We start from the raw sequence: 17,101 nt of genomic DNA, 5'->3' as shown, positions 1-17,101 counted from the left end.
AAATGTGGCAAATGTATTTTTTACATTACATTTTACTTTTAAACTACGTAGTAAACAAACAGCCACCTTGCTGCCTTCTTGTGCTCTTACTCCATATTTTGGAGATGCCACCTGGGCTGGAGAGAAATCTGAGAGGGAAGAGTTACAGCACAGTACCATTTTTGTTACTTGTACTGTTTTATACACCTCTTACTGCAAATGAATGCCATGTTTGTAAGCAGCTGTCACCCTGAGATATGATTTTCCCTAACTGCTGCACATTAGCTGAAAATGAATTCAACTGTTATCAGCAACAGTAATAGAAACATTTGTGACCCGAACACAAATCAAAACACAGTGTGGATAAAGCAAAGTATTTTTCCTGACTGTAAATACAGATTTTGTCAGTTGATGAAATTCTTCCACTCATATTTTAAAATGATCTATGAGTAGAATAATATCACATTTGTATTAACTAACAATTTGCCTTTCAGTCAAAGCAAATCTGCATTACATAGCTTGTCTGTTGGATGTAGATGTCAATATAGGCAACATCTTCTTAGTCGTGCACTCCCCAACATCAAAGCAAATTCATATACAGAGAAGCTAGACCTAAACGCGCTGTACCAGTTCTTTAAAACTATATTTACTCATGTGTCTTTTCTTTGTTTTTCAGGGGTGTTGTCATCAGAATAGAAGAATGCAGCCATCCCATAGTCATGAAGGGTCTGTGTGCTGAATGCGGCCAGGATCTAACACAGTAAGGAAACGCAAACCCTCACTTTATTACCCTTTAAAGTTTCTTACTTTTCATTTTCCTGTTCAGGTTAGGACACTTCAACTCAAATGTTTTAGCCCTCACTGTTCACCCAGATTAAAACATTTTTACTAAAAGAAGATATGAGTTGTTGATGACAGTGTTGCAGTGTCATCTGACAAGAACCTGCATCATTCTGCGGATGTTGCTCTCCTGCAGTCACTGAATGTGTCTGTGTTGAACTCTTGTTTTGATGAAAGCCATCAGGTGGCACCAGAGATCATAGACTGGGCTGAGTTCAGCTCAGGTCACCAAACAACTGTTCACATTTTCTGCTATGTCATTTGTTAAATATACAGTTTGTATCAGAACCAATTATTGCTGCGTAAATCTATAGATTTAGATTATGCATTTATTGACAATCAAAACCCCACAGTGGTGGCCCAGGAATCCTAAAGCACATGTAATACTTTAAACACTAACATGTAGCTCAGAACAAAAAAACAATCAGCCAAATTACTCTTAATAATGTATTCTCTATGCTAACATCCAAAATAACTGCTGCCAAGTCAAACTAATGGGAATTTGCATGTCTGTGAAAGATGCTTTTCTCGTTAGCACCGATGTGTTAAAGGATATGAAAAACACACAAAACACAAAAAAGCATGACTCCCACTCTTTCTATTTCCTTTTCAGGCTCCAGAGCACAAATGGGAACCAGCAAAATCCCATCTCCACAGCAACAGTCTCCATGGTGCACAGTGTCCCCGAGCTGATGGTCAGCTCTGAGGTGAGTCACATGATGGAGATATCTGGAAGACTGGGCTAGCAGGGCACATATAGCTCAGATGCACTTTCACTGTAAGACCTCTGTGTGAGAGCTTGATGCATAGTGTTCCCTCCACCCTTTATTACATGTTTTCAAGATGCACGTTTTATTCAGCAGCTTACAGTCTTTCGAACCAGATTTTTAACACACAATGGAGGAATAAATGATGATACATAGTCTTAAAAGACTAAAAGACCGTGTGAGATTTGGCCAAATTGTTGAATATAACCGATATGGATGACGCATTCTAGCAAATGTAAATAAACTAAGAAAATATAAGGGGAAAGCAATAATTAGTCATAAACTGTTATGATGAAGTATTGGTTGTTGGTTCTTCAGATTTTCTTATCCTGTACTGTTACTCCAAAAGCGAGCAGAACAGCTAGGCAGAGAAGACCAGCAGAGACTCCAACGAAACAAAAAGCTGGTCCTGATGGTGGATCTGGACCAGACATTGATCCACACCACTGAACAGCACTGCCTGCGTATGTCCAATAAGGTAGCAGCCCCTTATGTTTTTATTTTTCACACCGCTGTGGCCACAGAAACATTCTTTATCACTACATTGTGCTTTAAGAACAGATATTTTGCCCCACATCTGTGCTTTCTGTGTGATGGTGTTATTAACACATTAACACCATTATTTCCTTCAGGGGATTTTCCACTTCCAGCTTGGGCGAGGAGAGCCCATGCTCCACACACGACTACGCCCACACTGCAAGGAGTTCCTGGAGAAAATTGCCAAACTCTATGAGTTGCATGTCTTCACATTTGGGAGCCGCCTATATGCTCACACCATTGCTGGTAATAAATTATGTTTCTGTGTTTTACAGTACCTTTCTGTTATAAAATGCATGTGGTATTACAAGCACAGATTCAGTATAAAAGCACTTTAATAAGGATTGAAATTGACAGTTTGGACACTCTTGTATTGTCTGTTTGTGTCCATAAGAGGGAAGTGTTTGCACATGCTTTGTGCTTCAGCTGTTTCAGAGTTGTGCATCTAATGTGTTGCCCAAGCCACTTGGGAACTAAGCCGCTCAGTGCTTTGCATCCATATAGAAATACTTAATATAAAAATCGTGAATCAAAGCTGAGGTATATTGAGGTGTGTGTTTTTGTATTCAGGTTGCAATATTTCATAATACTGTATAATGGGGGCAGCTGTGGTCCGGTACTGTTCTGCTTCCAATATGATGAATGTTTAATGAATGAATGAATTTTGAATTGGAATTTACCTCTGACCTTGATGCAGAGAGCTCGGCATGTTTCAAAGCATTGCCCCCACTATTGATAGGCTCTGTTGCGCTTATAGCAGCCTGCATGAGCCATGGTAGAGCTTTATTCAAGGTTTCATTACTTTTCAAACATAGTAACCAACCAAAGAAAGTATAATTTTTTTTATAGGAGGGTTTTTGTGACAACTTTCTATACAGCTGTCACATTCACCTTAAACTTGGAGACTGTGTTACAGCTGAACTGCCACTAAAATATGCATCTTTTTCTCTTCTTTTTTTAGGCTTTCTGGATCCTGAAAAGAAGCTTTTCTCTCATCGGATCCTTTCTAGAGATGAATGCATTGATCCATTCTCAAAGACAGGGAATCTTAGGTGGGTTTTACACTCTCTTTGCCAAATCTGACAATAAAATCAATTGTGGCAGTTCAGTGTGTGGTGATCTGCACTTGTCCTCTGTCAAAACAAAAAGGTTACTGGATCCTATGATCCACAGCGATTAAATTAGAAAAAACAAAGCATCTATAACCATTTCTATCATAGGCAATTTGCCTTTGTTAAGATATGAGCACAAATGGAATTTATTGTTATTACTCTGTCACTTCACTTGTCAGTGACTCTCCTCACAAAAAGAAGAAAGATTGATATCAATTGAAACGCTTCTTACATGTCTGTCACTGAAACAAAACAACAATCGGACTGATGAATAATGACTTTTTTTGAGCATGTGTCATGAACGGGTCTTATCAGCATTTTGTGTATCATTTTCCCTGACAGGAACCTTTTCCCTTGTGGGGACTCGATGGTGTGTATAATCGATGACCGAGAAGACGTTTGGAAGTTTGCACCAAATCTTATCACTGTGAAGAAATACATTTACTTCCAGGGCACAGGAGATATCAACGCTCCCCCCGGGTCACGGGAGGCTCAGATGGCCAAAAAAGGTATAGTGTTCAATAGAAATAACTCTGTTAGTGCAAGCAATATGGTATCACATGCAGCATTTCATGCAGGCATTGCTATGCCTCTTTAGTGGCGCAGCCAGAGGCATTTCATGTTTTTTGTTGTTGTATTTGTTTTTATATGTGCCTACATCAAAACATACTAACATAATTAGACAATAATACTCATTTATGTTAAACCGTTCTCCTGGGTACACATAATTAGGCAACACGTCTCTGTCTTTTGAATCACAAGTGCATGTCGATAAACAAGGGTTGACTGCCTTCAGATTTTGCAATACGTTCACCTTGTTTGTCCTTAGGTATTGAACTCCTGGGTAAGCCTCTCATAGTCCTGTCAATGACCGTAGTGCTCTCATGATTATAGCAGGAAACAAGCTTTTTGAAGCCAGCCACTGTGTCTCCTTGGGGTCTTGTTGTGGGATCTCTCCCTCTTATTTGCACCCACGCTCAGGTTGTCTCATCAATTAGTTATCAACTAATTGATATGACAATGCTACAACTGCAGTCTTAGTTATGGCCCATACATGGTTCATCAAGCACAGGGAATTTGTCATGCAAATAAAACACAATCTTCCCAGGGCCTTGCTTATCTCAATCTATCATGTTAGATACAACTTCTTGCTGTTTTTAATAGTCAGTGTCAAACATAAATCTAAAGTTAGCTATGCAAAATGCAAAGTTTTTTTTAATTGTTGAGAGTTCACTTAAAGGTTTATTTCACGCTTAGAGATACTTAGAGGAAGATCCTGCTCCAAAAACTGTTTGCCAACAGAGGCAGCCAGAGGATCTCTTCCTGAGCTAAAATCTGTGTTGTCCCCTGTGTAGCAGGTACTACTGTGAAATATTATGAGGGCTTAAACTAATTGGTTTTTAATTACAAGGCAACTGATATTATAAAGTGCATGTGGAAAGTACACAGGGAAATGGGCCATAGCCTTCAGTTCTAATGAGACTTTGGTGTCAAACTGTAAATTGAAGCATAATTAAAACCTAATGTGAATGTAAAAACTTTTAAAAAACTTTAGCCTCTATTAAGCCTTTAGTTTTGGCATAGGGTTGACAAATATTCGATGCAGTGGCTTCAGCGGTGTAGCTAGGTTATATGGCTAGTGCTGCTTAGCTGTAAACTGCAGCCTTACACAGCCCTCTCAATTACTCCACTGATGTTGCACACCTTTGACCCTAAGCTCTGGAACTACATGAAAGCTCCCATCTCGCTATTATGTGAGCAGTGTAAGGGAAATGATTGGTGTAAAAATGGTCAGCTAGATCCATGATCATGCTCTGCTATAAAAGTCGGCTATAAAATCAGTACTGTAGAATCACTACTTTATTCTGATGTGTTCTTGAGTAGACCTTGACTTCACTTTATTTTTTTCTTGCAGGAGGCCCCTCAAGTCGGCCGTCAGACAGCACTGAACAACAACACGGAACGTCTGGTACCGACGAACAAAACAACGGCCTCAAAAAACGGCCAAAGGACCACAATGCTTCCGGAAAGGAAGAGTTGGCAACACCTCAGTGTTCTCAGGGAGTAACAACAAATGAACGGACACTTTCCACAGGGGTTGTGGAGGATGAATTTGTACAGATCAAAGTGTCAGAGACTGAGGCAAATTCCACAGTGGAATCAAAGGAAACTCAGGTGGATGACAAAACGAATATTAAGGAAGATGGCCCCAGCAGGACACGAGAGTCACAGCAAGGTGCAAATTCAGCAGCGGGCCACGAGTCCAATAACTTAGACTTTGATCTTTCTAGTGACAGTGACAATGACTCCATGACAGAAAAACCTCCTTTATCAGACAGTGATAGTGAGGGCAGGTGTCGTCAGACAAAGGAAACTGGACAGGAAAAAGTAACGCAGGAGCCTTCCAACATGGGTCAGGGTGAATGCGAAAATGACTCTGACACAACAGAACCTTCAGGAGTTTTTCTTCCCGACCCTGAGCTGGGAAATGGCTGCCCAGATAGGAGAGAGCCAGAAACAGAGTCCCAGAACAGTGAACAATCAGGGGTCACCATGGGTGAGGAGCTGTTGGACCAGAGTATGGAAGATGAGGAGGAAGAAGAGGAAGAAGCAGATAATGACCAGGATGATCACCTGATTTACCTGGAGGAAGTGCTGGAAAGGATCCACGCAGAGTACTACGCCCGCTATGAGTCCTATCTGAGGAAGGAGGCATCTGAAATGCCGGACATTCGCAAGATTGTCCCTGAACTGAAGAGCAAGACCCTGGAGGACACAATGATAGTGTTCAGTGGTCTGTACCCCACCAACTACCCCATGGAGAGGACCCGCGAGTACTACCACACTAAAGCACTGGGGGCCAAGATCGGCAAGAATCTTGTTCTCAGCTCTCAAGACCCCAATCGGACAACACATCTTATTGCAGCAAGAGCTGGTAAGTAGACTTGCCAACATTGAGTTAATTACTGAACGGTAATGCAGTAATTAAATGGCTTTGTCAATATTTGAACAACGACGGTAGATATTGTGGCTTTTTTCATAGTTACTCTGGAAGAAAACACAGCTGGTTGCTTCTTTTGAAGTTCCAATTAGTTCCTTGAGACATTTTCATTCCTGTAATTAGACCCCACCATCATGGTTAAAATGCAACTGCTGTAAGCTTCTTTAATCAGATCTATATATTTTCACTTATAGGGCTGTCATAACTAACTAATGATGACTAACGGACTCTTGGGATTGTTTTTTACCCTGCATGAGAAAATAATACTCTCTATGTAGAGCATTTATCTCTGTTTCACCAGTCCAGTTTTTCCCATGTGAAAACATCCACGGGAAGTGGCGCTGTTGCCTTTGGAGCTAGCCCCACTGAGAGCAGCATTTTGCAATCACTCACCCTGTTCAACAGCAGGAAAAAATCGGCTAAAGATGAAATCAGGGCAGTATTAGTGGTAGGTTATGTAGTCTGGAAATAACTGCTGAAAAATGCTTGTTGTGTTGCTTGAACCACAAATTTGGCATACATTCAGAGTTGTGGTTTAATTGTAGCTTTTAACATCCATTACCACCTCCCTACATGGAGCACAGCTGTAAACCTTGTACCTCCCCTGTGCCCTTCCATTGAACTAGTCCATCAGGCCTCTTTGTCCTGCATGACCGACACACACATAAAATGTGATTCTTTATGTATAAACCCAACTCATTAAAATTCCATTAATGTGGCTATTGTCGCTCATATGTATTATGCTACCTTTGTGCTCTTCACCTTGATTTTAGAGGTTTGGTGGGAGGGAAAACTGAAAATAAGAATTTAGAATATTAAAAGTATTTTATTTTCTTTAACTTTACTGTACTTTTTGTCTTTTTTCAGTTAAGCTTATCTGAAAACGAATTTTAAAACGGTAAAAAAATTGTGGGCAGATTCTGAGGGCCACTGGTGTGAAATTTGTTTTAGTTAAAGCACTCTAAAGTTATCAGAAGTAGTTGATGTTATGGCTGCATCATGAGACTGTAAACACAGCAGATGTATCCAAAAGTCAATATTGGAACAAGCATTTGATTTTTAGCTTTGTGAGTCTAAAATAACCTTGGGTTAATGACCTTCTACACACACACACAACGTCTTAGTTTTAAACATCAATAGTGTTATTCATGCAGTAACAGTTATCTCTGTGGCAAACGCACAACTGGGAAAACTAAAGATTCTGAATGAAATTGAAACACTAAATTCAATAACAAAAACCAATCATTATGTTTCTAATATTGAACAGGTACTTATTTTCTCCTTTTAGGAGTCAGTCAGTCAGATTATGGATGGTGCTTATGGTAATTGAGTATTTGGGTTTGATAATAACTTTTGATTGTAAAACCTGATCGCTTACATCCCTGTCAATCAGGCACTGAAAAGGTTCGTCAGGCACAAGGCTGCAAGCACCTGCACGTTGTTAACCCTGACTGGTTGTGGAGCTGCCTGGAGCGCTGGGAGAGAGTGGAGGAAATGCTGTACCCGCTGAAGGAAGATTACTCTAAGACACCACGGTAAAGCAGTCACAGACTGGTGATCACTTGTAATGTACTTGTGATAATTCTCACTCTGATATTCCGTTTTCTTGTCTGCTTAAAGGAGCAACAGTCCAGCAACTTTTCCTGACAATCAGGGCTCCCTGCAGAAACCTATTTTCCACCCAGCTCCTATCCACCCAAGACCTCCACCTCCAGCTCCAGAGATTCGGACCTATGACCCTGTCACAGGGAAGCTGATCCGCAGGGGCCATCAGGTGTCACAGCGATCTTTGGGGCTCTCTGATCCCAGGGAACAGTCTGGTCTCAGGTACTGAGAGTTCATGTTCATGCAGGCTTTTTTTTAATAACACACAGAGTGCTGGGAATGACACTGTTTTTGGCTTCAAGCTATTACCTTACCTACCTTTTAAATAAGTCATGTGCCATTACCCCTTATGTAACCTTATGTGCATTGTAAAAAAAAAAAAAAAGAGTGATTATGAGTCGGTTCATTGAGACAATTACAGTATTACAATTGCAGTATGCATTAAAAACCCTTAAAGTGACCATTTTCCTCATCTACCTATTTCATTTTCCAGTGGTGGTGTTGCTTTGTTTTGCAGCCACCAATTGATGATGTAGCAAATGCAGGGAAGGCTTCAGTTCCTCCAAGTCACTTCTGTGATCCTTTTGGCTGTTTGTCATTCATCTGTTAGTCGCAAAATGCGAAGGTGGAGTCTGTCCTCTGTATGTGTATCAGTTTTACATAACTGTGGAGTTAAAATGTTTTTAAATTCAATATAGCAGTGCTAATATTTAATACTAATTATAATCTCATGCAGAAAATTGGCTTATTTTATTCATGGATAGAGACACTGTGGAGTTAAGGAATTGCATAAACTCGTATATGATCATCAAAGACAATATATTCAATTAAGCACTGCCAAAAGGAAGTGTGGAGACATTCCCTTCCCATCCCCACACTGCAACTGCTGGGCCCTTGTTACAGAGAGAACGCTTGTGCACTTCTTATTATTGGTCTCCAGCCTTAACCTTCATGCTTTTGTAGTTGTGAACTATATGCTGATTATGTATAGTGTTTGCAAATGAATTCAGCTCCTTGGCAATTTATCTAAAAGGTAACTGTAACACAAAAACACCAAAAAATAAAGTTAGAAAAAAGTTTGACTGCAGAGTAAAAGAAGATGATTCATTTTCAGAGATACATGAAGGTAATTAATGGCAGCTTAATCAAATTTAACTGATGTAGTTAAGCAGCATGCAAAGGTTCTCATAGAGTTTCAGTCATGGTGATGTGTTTTGAATAATGATAATGGTGTAAATGCATACAGCATATATTTGTAAAACAAGCTTCATATCATGTTCCTGGGCTTAAGTAATAAGCATTTTTTCTGTATTTCAGGGGAACTACTACACAGGGTCAGCAAGACGAGGCGGCAGGGTCCATCCAGGACGACGAGCAGCCTGGACCGTCTCGTCGGAAACGACAGCCCAGCATGTCAGAAACGATGCCTCTGTATACACTCTGCAAAGAGGATCTAGAGAGCATGGACAAAGAGGTAAGGATGAGGGAAAACAATCATTGTTATCTTTACTATTGATAACATGTAACCATTGCAAGCCATGTCATGTCTGATAACATGCCACAGGAAAACCTAAGCCTAAAGTACTTAAAGTTTTTTTTTTTGAAGGAAGCATAAAGGCCAGCAATAGTATGTTAGAACATGTGCTTTTGAAATATCTTTTGTGTTAACTAATCTGGTTTTGTTGATATTTGTTATGAGTGCATTGGTTGCCACATTATTTCTCCTTTTATTCCTTTTGTCCTGTATCAATGAGATGTTGCAAGTTAAATTGTAATTTAAATGTGCTTTATTATGCAGCCTTCACCAGTAGATATCCTCATGCATTGTAAATGACTGAAAATCATAAGTATGAGCCTTTTAAAGCAGAGCAATGCCTACACGCCATTTTTCTCTTACATTTCCGGCTTGACATCTATTCTGATGTTCAAATCCGTCCATTTCATATCTGTCTACTTCCTTTTATATATTTTTGCCCTTTTAGACAGGTGAAGTGATTACTAATGTCTGAGAGCCCTGTACCTCCTGCTTGGATAATATTCTTTAATTGAGTCTGAATTCTACTAATGCTTCAGTGGGAGAAAATGTACAAAACAGATCCTTGAGTTCTGCAGAGAGCCTCTCTCTTTGGCTGATTATTCTGAAGGACAAGCTTTGTGGTGTGTCCACATGGGGCATGACATGTGACAAGCCATGTCTGAAGTGAAGTGGTGGTTAGTGGTGATTATGTAATGTATCCACCTTAAAGCTGCAATAGTCAATATTTGTATATGGCACTAGGTGAAAGTATTTCTCTTTGGTTACTTGGGGCATTTCAACTATCCTATTGGTTCCATTTATTTCAAAAGGCAGTAAAGCTTATTGGCACTCAGTAAAGAATTCATACACAAATAATGCACATAATTAATTCCAGTAAGAAACGGCAATAATCAGACCTTTACAAAGAAAGCGTTAATTTTTTTCATTGTTTATTAGCTTTCTTTAAACCCTAAGCTTGAAACAGGGTATAAAGCCTGCAAGGAAATTGTACTTTTAAGTTAAATATAATTAAATGATGTGAATGTCATTGTGATTGGTCATGCTTTAAATGACAAATTGAGTTCTGTTACTGGGTTGCTAAACAGCCTGCCTGATTATTAACTCAGTTGAATTCTGAGGTTAAATAACTGTAGCTGCAGGCAACAGCTCAGTCTGAGAACTGCTTGGCTTTCTAGAAATACTTCTTTTCCCTGACACTTATGTGCTTGAAGAAGATGCAGAGCTGCATCACATATTGACTAAATATTACTGACCTAGGATACTGCAAGGGCAACAGGTATTTAACATTTATCTTTTCATTGTAAATCCATGTCTTCACATTTCAAAGGAGACGTACTCGATGATAAATAGCTTTGTGAAAGCTGCCTTTCATATCTAAAACAATTGCTGGTATAGTTTTATTATTTTGTCTATTATTTTATTAGTTTTACACCACTAGTTTAGTCTACACTATTGCACAGTATCACTTTGTTCCACAGCATGGACTACTGAGTTCAGTTTCCAATGAGAAGAAGTGGAGCTGCCTAAAAAGACAAATATTTTTGAAAAAGTAAAAAATGTCCATAGGTTTTAATCTTGTTGATAGAAAATGCAACAATGGCGGGTGTTTTTGTTAAGCATCAACTAAAGGGTTTGTTTTTAGTCTAGACTTCCACCTTCTGGCATTCTGCTTATGCTGTCCCCTGAGGTAACACTATGGGCTGGATGCCTGGAGTTCTGAATGTCTGGTCCCTGCAGCAAGCAAAGATTGAGATACATGTTGGTTGTTTAATGTTTTCAGTACTGTAGAAGGAATGAGGTGATGGTAGACAAAAACACTCAATTGTCCATGTGAACTGTGAAAATTAAGGAAAAGAAAAATTAAGGAAAGTCTGGGTAAAAACTAAAACTAAACTGTAACCTCCTCTTGTGCTGCATCCTTCTTCTGTTTTACGAATTCTAACATCGTAGCCTTTGATTAGTTTTGAATTTATGCATCTCAAGCTTTCTAATTTGAAAATAAGTGAAGGCAGGGTTTTCATTTTACATGTCTGCCTGTAGCTCACTAGCTACCTGAGCATGCCAGTATGCTTTAACATAAACTTTACCTCCACAAAATAATATACTGTGTCATACTCTGCCCTTGGAAATTGTGCCAAGTTAGTTTGCCCAGCCTGCTTATATTTACAGCTTATATTAAAGCACATAAATATATTCACTGCACTTTTCTTTTGGATGTTTCCATGCACGGTTAGTCTTCAAGTAACTAGAATTTGACCCAAAAAATATTGATGGCATGTGACGTACAAAAGTTGATGGTATTGGCACTTTAAGGGCTGTTATCCTGAAGCTCAGTGTTCCAGGTACTCCTAAGCTACTCCTTCATTTACTGCTGTTGTAGAAAGCAGAGGATATTTCACTTCTTTGTTTGTGCCTATTGCACATCAGGACGACAGCAGCAGGAAGTACGCTGGAAATTGTGTTTCTATTATTAATCTGTTAATGGTACATTATGTGAGCAGTGCGGTCAGGCCTTTTGTACGATTGTGCCTGAGTAAGGGTGGTTAGAATGGGGGGGGGGGAAGCTTTCTCTTCAAAAATCTAGGATAATATTATATTATTGTTATTTTCAAAAAGACATAATGTGGTATTTGAAAATATTTTCATGAATACAAATGTATAAATGTGTTGTCACCTACGGAAATGGATGGCTTTGATTCTATATTGGCGATAAGACACGTTCAATATGTTAAGAAAAGCTAGTCATCTTCCATTATGGATAATGGATCTCAAATGGATTTGTTTATGTACTGGTCACATTGAAATCATGGAGTCTAGTTGTTACCACAAAATCATCAAAACAAGTTGCAAATTGATGCCAATATGTGATAAATATTTATTAACTCTTATTCTTTCAACTGTCTTTTTATCACTTAGTAGAAAGTAACTGGAATTACTGTTTCGTTTCTCATTTGTTTGCCCATAAGTACTATTTAGCATCAAAGGATTCTGCTTTTATGTTTATTTATTAGTACGTTGTCATGCCAACATATACCTAACATTAGGGGTGGGTGATATGGCAAAAATGTTATATCACGATTCTTTAATGATAAAATCACGATCTCAATTTTATCACGATTTGTTTTTACATTGACACTAATTTGCATGTTTCTGTGTTTGACTTCAGGTACCCTACTCTGTCACCTCTCAACAGTAGATTTTAAAGGCAAACAACAACTCTGATAATGTGCACTCAGTATTAGTTTTCAATAAGCATGAAAATTTAAATAACTTACAGAACAAAATTAAGTTTTATTTCAAATAGGTTAAAAAGAAGACTAATGTAGTTCTGTAAAGTATTATTCAACAGTCATTTAAACAGACTGAAGTGTGCCTCCTAAGGCTAAACAATAAATACAGTATTGAGACTTAAGTAACTCCTAAAGTTTAATGTGATTTAGAACAAATGATCAAACTTTAATGGGAATCATATCTAAGGACAAACGGATCTGCTGCTATCACCTCTGTCCACCGTTTACTAGAGTCCTCATATAGAGCCTCTTCATCAAATGCCTGCGTTATTGTTTTGGTGACGTCATTAGCTGTTGCCTCTGTCTGCATCTGATGTACACACGTGGCCCTCCCACTGCACACACACACACACACAAGTGTAGAAGAGATGCTGACGGCACAAAACAGCAGCGAACCTGAATATAACGAGCTGGTATTGTTCAGAGAGGTGGGCGCGTACGTGCTCGTAGCATTATAATCAAGCGGCAACCTTCGGGGCTCAAAGTGGAAGCCCATGCGGAAGTATCAAAACTTGTAATTCACGCTGCAACAGCTGGGGGTTGGCTCCAAAAGCGAGTAATTTCCCATAGACTCCCATGTTAAAATGGCCGACTTCACAGCAGAAATTAACATGTTTACGGCCTGGTACAAAAAACCACTCTGGTCTCAGATGATAGGTTCTCTTCTAGTGTCAATTGTAGGGGGGGGTAAATTCTTTTACAACCCACTCGTTTCAATTGTATTCGGACTTAAAATTACGCATAATTATGGGCATTGCCGCTTGAGTGACAGACAGTTGCCGTATCACAGCGTGAGTTTCCTGCTCCCACGATCGCCCGCCCCCTAAACCCCGCTCGTGCTCCCCCTCTTTGTCCATATTTGAGAGTTTTGGTGACGTGACGCTGCCAACATGGCTGCGGTCATCACGTCCCGGAACCTCCCACCGAGCCTCAAAACGGCTCTTCAGAAACAAACGGGTGACGTCACGGAAGCTCTGTCCATAGTTTTTACTGTCAATGATTATAATACACGCGGCCCTTCCACTGCGACACATGTCGCGCGCACACACACAGGCTTAGAAGACGCGCCGCTGCTGCCGGCAGAAACAGTACCGAACATAAAGGGGGAGTTCGTTTTAGGGACCAGTTCCTCCGTTTTCTTTTCGTTTTCAGCCGTAGCTTCCTAAAAGGTAGGCTGTCATTGGTCATGTTCACATTAAGCGCACTGAGAGTTGGACGAGTGAGAAAACTCATGCATCTGTGCGAACATAGAACTGCAATTAATAAAACGTGCTCTATGGACGATAAAACGATCTGTCCATTCTGGTAGATCGCCGATACATTCAAATCCTTCACGATCATTTATCGTCAAATCGCACAGCCCTACCTAACGATTATTTTCAATCTTAAATAAAGGCCATCCCCTTGCTAATGTTGTGCTATAGTTTGTTAATGAGATTTTGTGCGCACACTGATCATTGTACCCAAAAAACAGCTGCATTTATTGTGTAAATGTGACATTTAGAGTGTTTTAGGGACTGATGTTGACTGAATTCCATTGTAAAGCAGTGATGGTGTTTTTGGTTACTGACCCTGTTGGCTCAGGCAAAGCTCATCTATTTCATTATGAAGGCTCCAAAATATATAATATGTTCATAAAGGAAATGTCAGGCATATTTTCAACACTAAAGGTCTGAGGTTTCAGCTCATTGGGCTAAACTAAAAACTACATCAATCATTCTCTTTAAACCTTTAAAAATTTGAAACTTAAAACAGGAGTTGGCAGGATATGGAATGCACAGAAGCATCAGCAAACACCAATAAAGTAGGCTTGTACATACCCTACTATAAAGGAATGATTGTGCTGACCACCTGATGGTGTCTACATCATCTTACTCTATAATTTCAATAAATACTACATATGTACTTGTCAAACATGATGGTATAAACTCCCTCAGAAAACAAATTATAATGGCAACTGTGGTTTATTGTAAGAGTTTGTTCATTTTAACCCTTTAATGACCTGTTGTAGGGCAAAGGTGTTCTCTAAATTTGTAATTTCAGTCACTTTCCACCAACAAGCCTTGGGAATTTCATAATTTAGGAGGAAAATTTACATCTTAAAAGCACAACTAAATCATTTTCTGACATCTTTTGCTCTGTAGAAGAGTAAAGAAATTGACTTCAAGGAAGGATCCTTAGTACATACAGTGCATTTCAAATGTCATCCTTCCTGGACTGCCTTAGCTAAAGGGCAGTCTGTGACATTCTTAAACACTCTGGATCTTCAGGGGCAGAGGGAAAGAACTGGCCTTAATTGGCTGGAGCAAGGTACACATCTGAGTCAGGTAGACAGCCTCACATTTAAATGTCACCAATAGTTACACGGTGGTATGTGTCAGTTTACTTGGAGCAACATGTGCAGACTTGCCCGGCAAAGAATAACGGCAGTGTACAAACCGGGTGACCTTTCTTTGAAATTGCTGTTCCCTTGTTGGCATGTATGATGAGTGCGACTGGCTGGATTCCTGTTAGTCCACTGCTTTCAGTAGTGCAATTATTGACTGTCAGTTCTTTGTTGGAGATTATTAGCTGTCTGCTCTAGGACTCTGAACAAGTTAGGAATAATTCATAATTTGTAGCCTGTGTGATGATGATTTCTGTAACCTAAAATCACAAATCAGAGGAAGAATATTATCTTATCTTTGTTTATAACCAGGAGAGAGAAAACTTTATGACAGCAGACTCTTTCTGCAAAACGGGTATGTTGTAATACCAGCTTTAACAACAGCCTGATAAAACCCAGATCAATATGACATATTAATAATCACTCATACCAAAAACTAGCTGTTTTAGTGTCATCTTTAGTAATTCGGAAATAGCGATCCACCAGTTGAATACGCTTAAATTGATGGTTTCAAACTGGTCAACATGTACACAAACCAGCTTTTTAATCAGCCTTTTGCATTTACATCCCTCTAAACATAATGTAGTCATGTTCCTACAGATGCAAAGGCAGTGGCTACAGGGTACACTTTTAATATTGTTGACAGGCACAACAAGAAACTTTGTCCTAAAGAAAGGAACAGTTGAGAGTAATACATTTTTTGACACTATGTTGGTTTGCTCATTTATAAATCAGTTTGGGTGGGAACATGTAAACTCCTTTAGATGTTCCCACCCAACCCAGTGTTGGTGTGATGTGAGTGCAGACATAGAGTCCCTTGGAGACGTGGCTCATTAAGCCTGGGATCACAGGTGATCTTGCACAGTCATCAGTCACTGTGATCCCAGATTGTTCTCCGCCTGCAGGTATTGATCCCTTCCACCCTTGGTGAGATATAATCCTAGGTAGTAACCAGGGAAAACAAGTTTCTGCATGAGTCTGCAGAAAACTGAGACTTATTAAGGATTGTTTGCTTTATTGTAATAGATAATAGAATAGCATGCAGACCATTAGTTCTTGTTGTTTGGTTACATATCTGAGCCATTGCCCATTCCTAAGGTGTCTCAGGACAGCATTTAATCCTTTGCTTTGTCTTTGGGGAGACTGAGATGTACTTTTCCCCAAAGCTAAGTGTATGGTGCTATCCATGGTGCTGAAATGAGTGAATTGAGTTTCACAGTTCCAGTTTACAGAGCAGCAGGTTACAAAGCATCAGACCAGACCAGAGCTACAGGGTCTGGCACAGTCAGGCGCAACAACCAAATCACCGCTCACAGTCAAGCCGTTCCATCATCTGTCCCTAAACCTGTAATGCAATGACAGCATTGCTCCAGTTTCCATCTGCACCACCCCTTGGCTGCCTGACAGAAATATCTCATCCGACTGTGGCAAGATGTCCACTTTTGGAGCTATTAAAAAAATGAATGCACTCCTTCAGGAGCAATTTGGTCATGAAATTTTCTGAGCTGAACAGATTCAGAAAAGTGCATCATTGATATAATCCCCCCCCCCTTCAGGAATCTGAAGTCTGAATGAAGTCTCTGAAATAATGTTTTCAGTTCAGCCTTATGTAACTCCCCTCAACTAACCTCAGCCGCTGTGCAGCACATCTTTTCTGAGACGATGGTGTAAAGAAGCCAATATATTCCTGTTTGCACAGCCTCTTAAGAATTTGTGTTCTCAAAAGATTGTTATATTCTCTACATTTGAGCACTTCAAGCTTTTCTTCATGTAGGAGGAGCAGGCAGAGGTGGAGTGACGATGTGAATTTGTGTTGAGACTGTTCTCATCAGAATGCCCTTCACTCAATAGCTGGGTTCGACCCTGAGCTAATGAACTCAGGTGAAGGCAGCGATGAGCAAAGTGGTGTTAGAGGTCATTGTGCTTTAGATTTACTGGTCTCACTGCTTTTTATTCCATATTTTTCTTTTGTGTCTTGATTTACTGGAAAGCACTCTGTCTTCACATTGACTTATATAGATTTGCATTGACTTCTTTCCCCAGGGCC

At 39.7% G+C, this 17,101-nt stretch overlaps 1 protein-coding gene across 1 annotated transcript in view; it reads left to right on the top strand.

Annotated features, from left to right (window-relative positions):
* Window positions 1-17,101, top strand: part of ctdp1 (CTD (carboxy-terminal domain, RNA polymerase II, polypeptide A) phosphatase, subunit 1) — a 46,604-nt gene that overhangs the window by 1,050 nt on the left and 28,453 nt on the right. Inside the window, exons 2-11 of the mRNA XM_028399866.1 lie at window positions 656-739; window positions 1,433-1,526; window positions 1,936-2,064; window positions 2,219-2,369; window positions 3,085-3,175; window positions 3,578-3,744; window positions 5,151-6,170; window positions 7,630-7,771; window positions 7,857-8,063; window positions 9,159-9,315. Of these exons, the coding sequence (XP_028255667.1) occupies window positions 656-739; window positions 1,433-1,526; window positions 1,936-2,064; window positions 2,219-2,369; window positions 3,085-3,175; window positions 3,578-3,744; window positions 5,151-6,170; window positions 7,630-7,771; window positions 7,857-8,063; window positions 9,159-9,315 (2,242 nt within the window). The remainder of the gene's footprint in view (window positions 1-655; window positions 740-1,432; window positions 1,527-1,935; window positions 2,065-2,218; window positions 2,370-3,084; window positions 3,176-3,577; window positions 3,745-5,150; window positions 6,171-7,629; window positions 7,772-7,856; window positions 8,064-9,158; window positions 9,316-17,101) is intronic.

This window comes from Parambassis ranga, chromosome 2 (genome assembly GCF_900634625.1).
Source record: "Parambassis ranga chromosome 2, fParRan2.1, whole genome shotgun sequence".
Lineage (NCBI taxonomy): Eukaryota > Metazoa > Chordata > Actinopteri > Ambassidae > Parambassis > Parambassis ranga.
The sequence above is the reverse complement of the archived record's forward strand: the minus strand, read 5'-3'. Positions and strand labels throughout refer to the sequence as shown.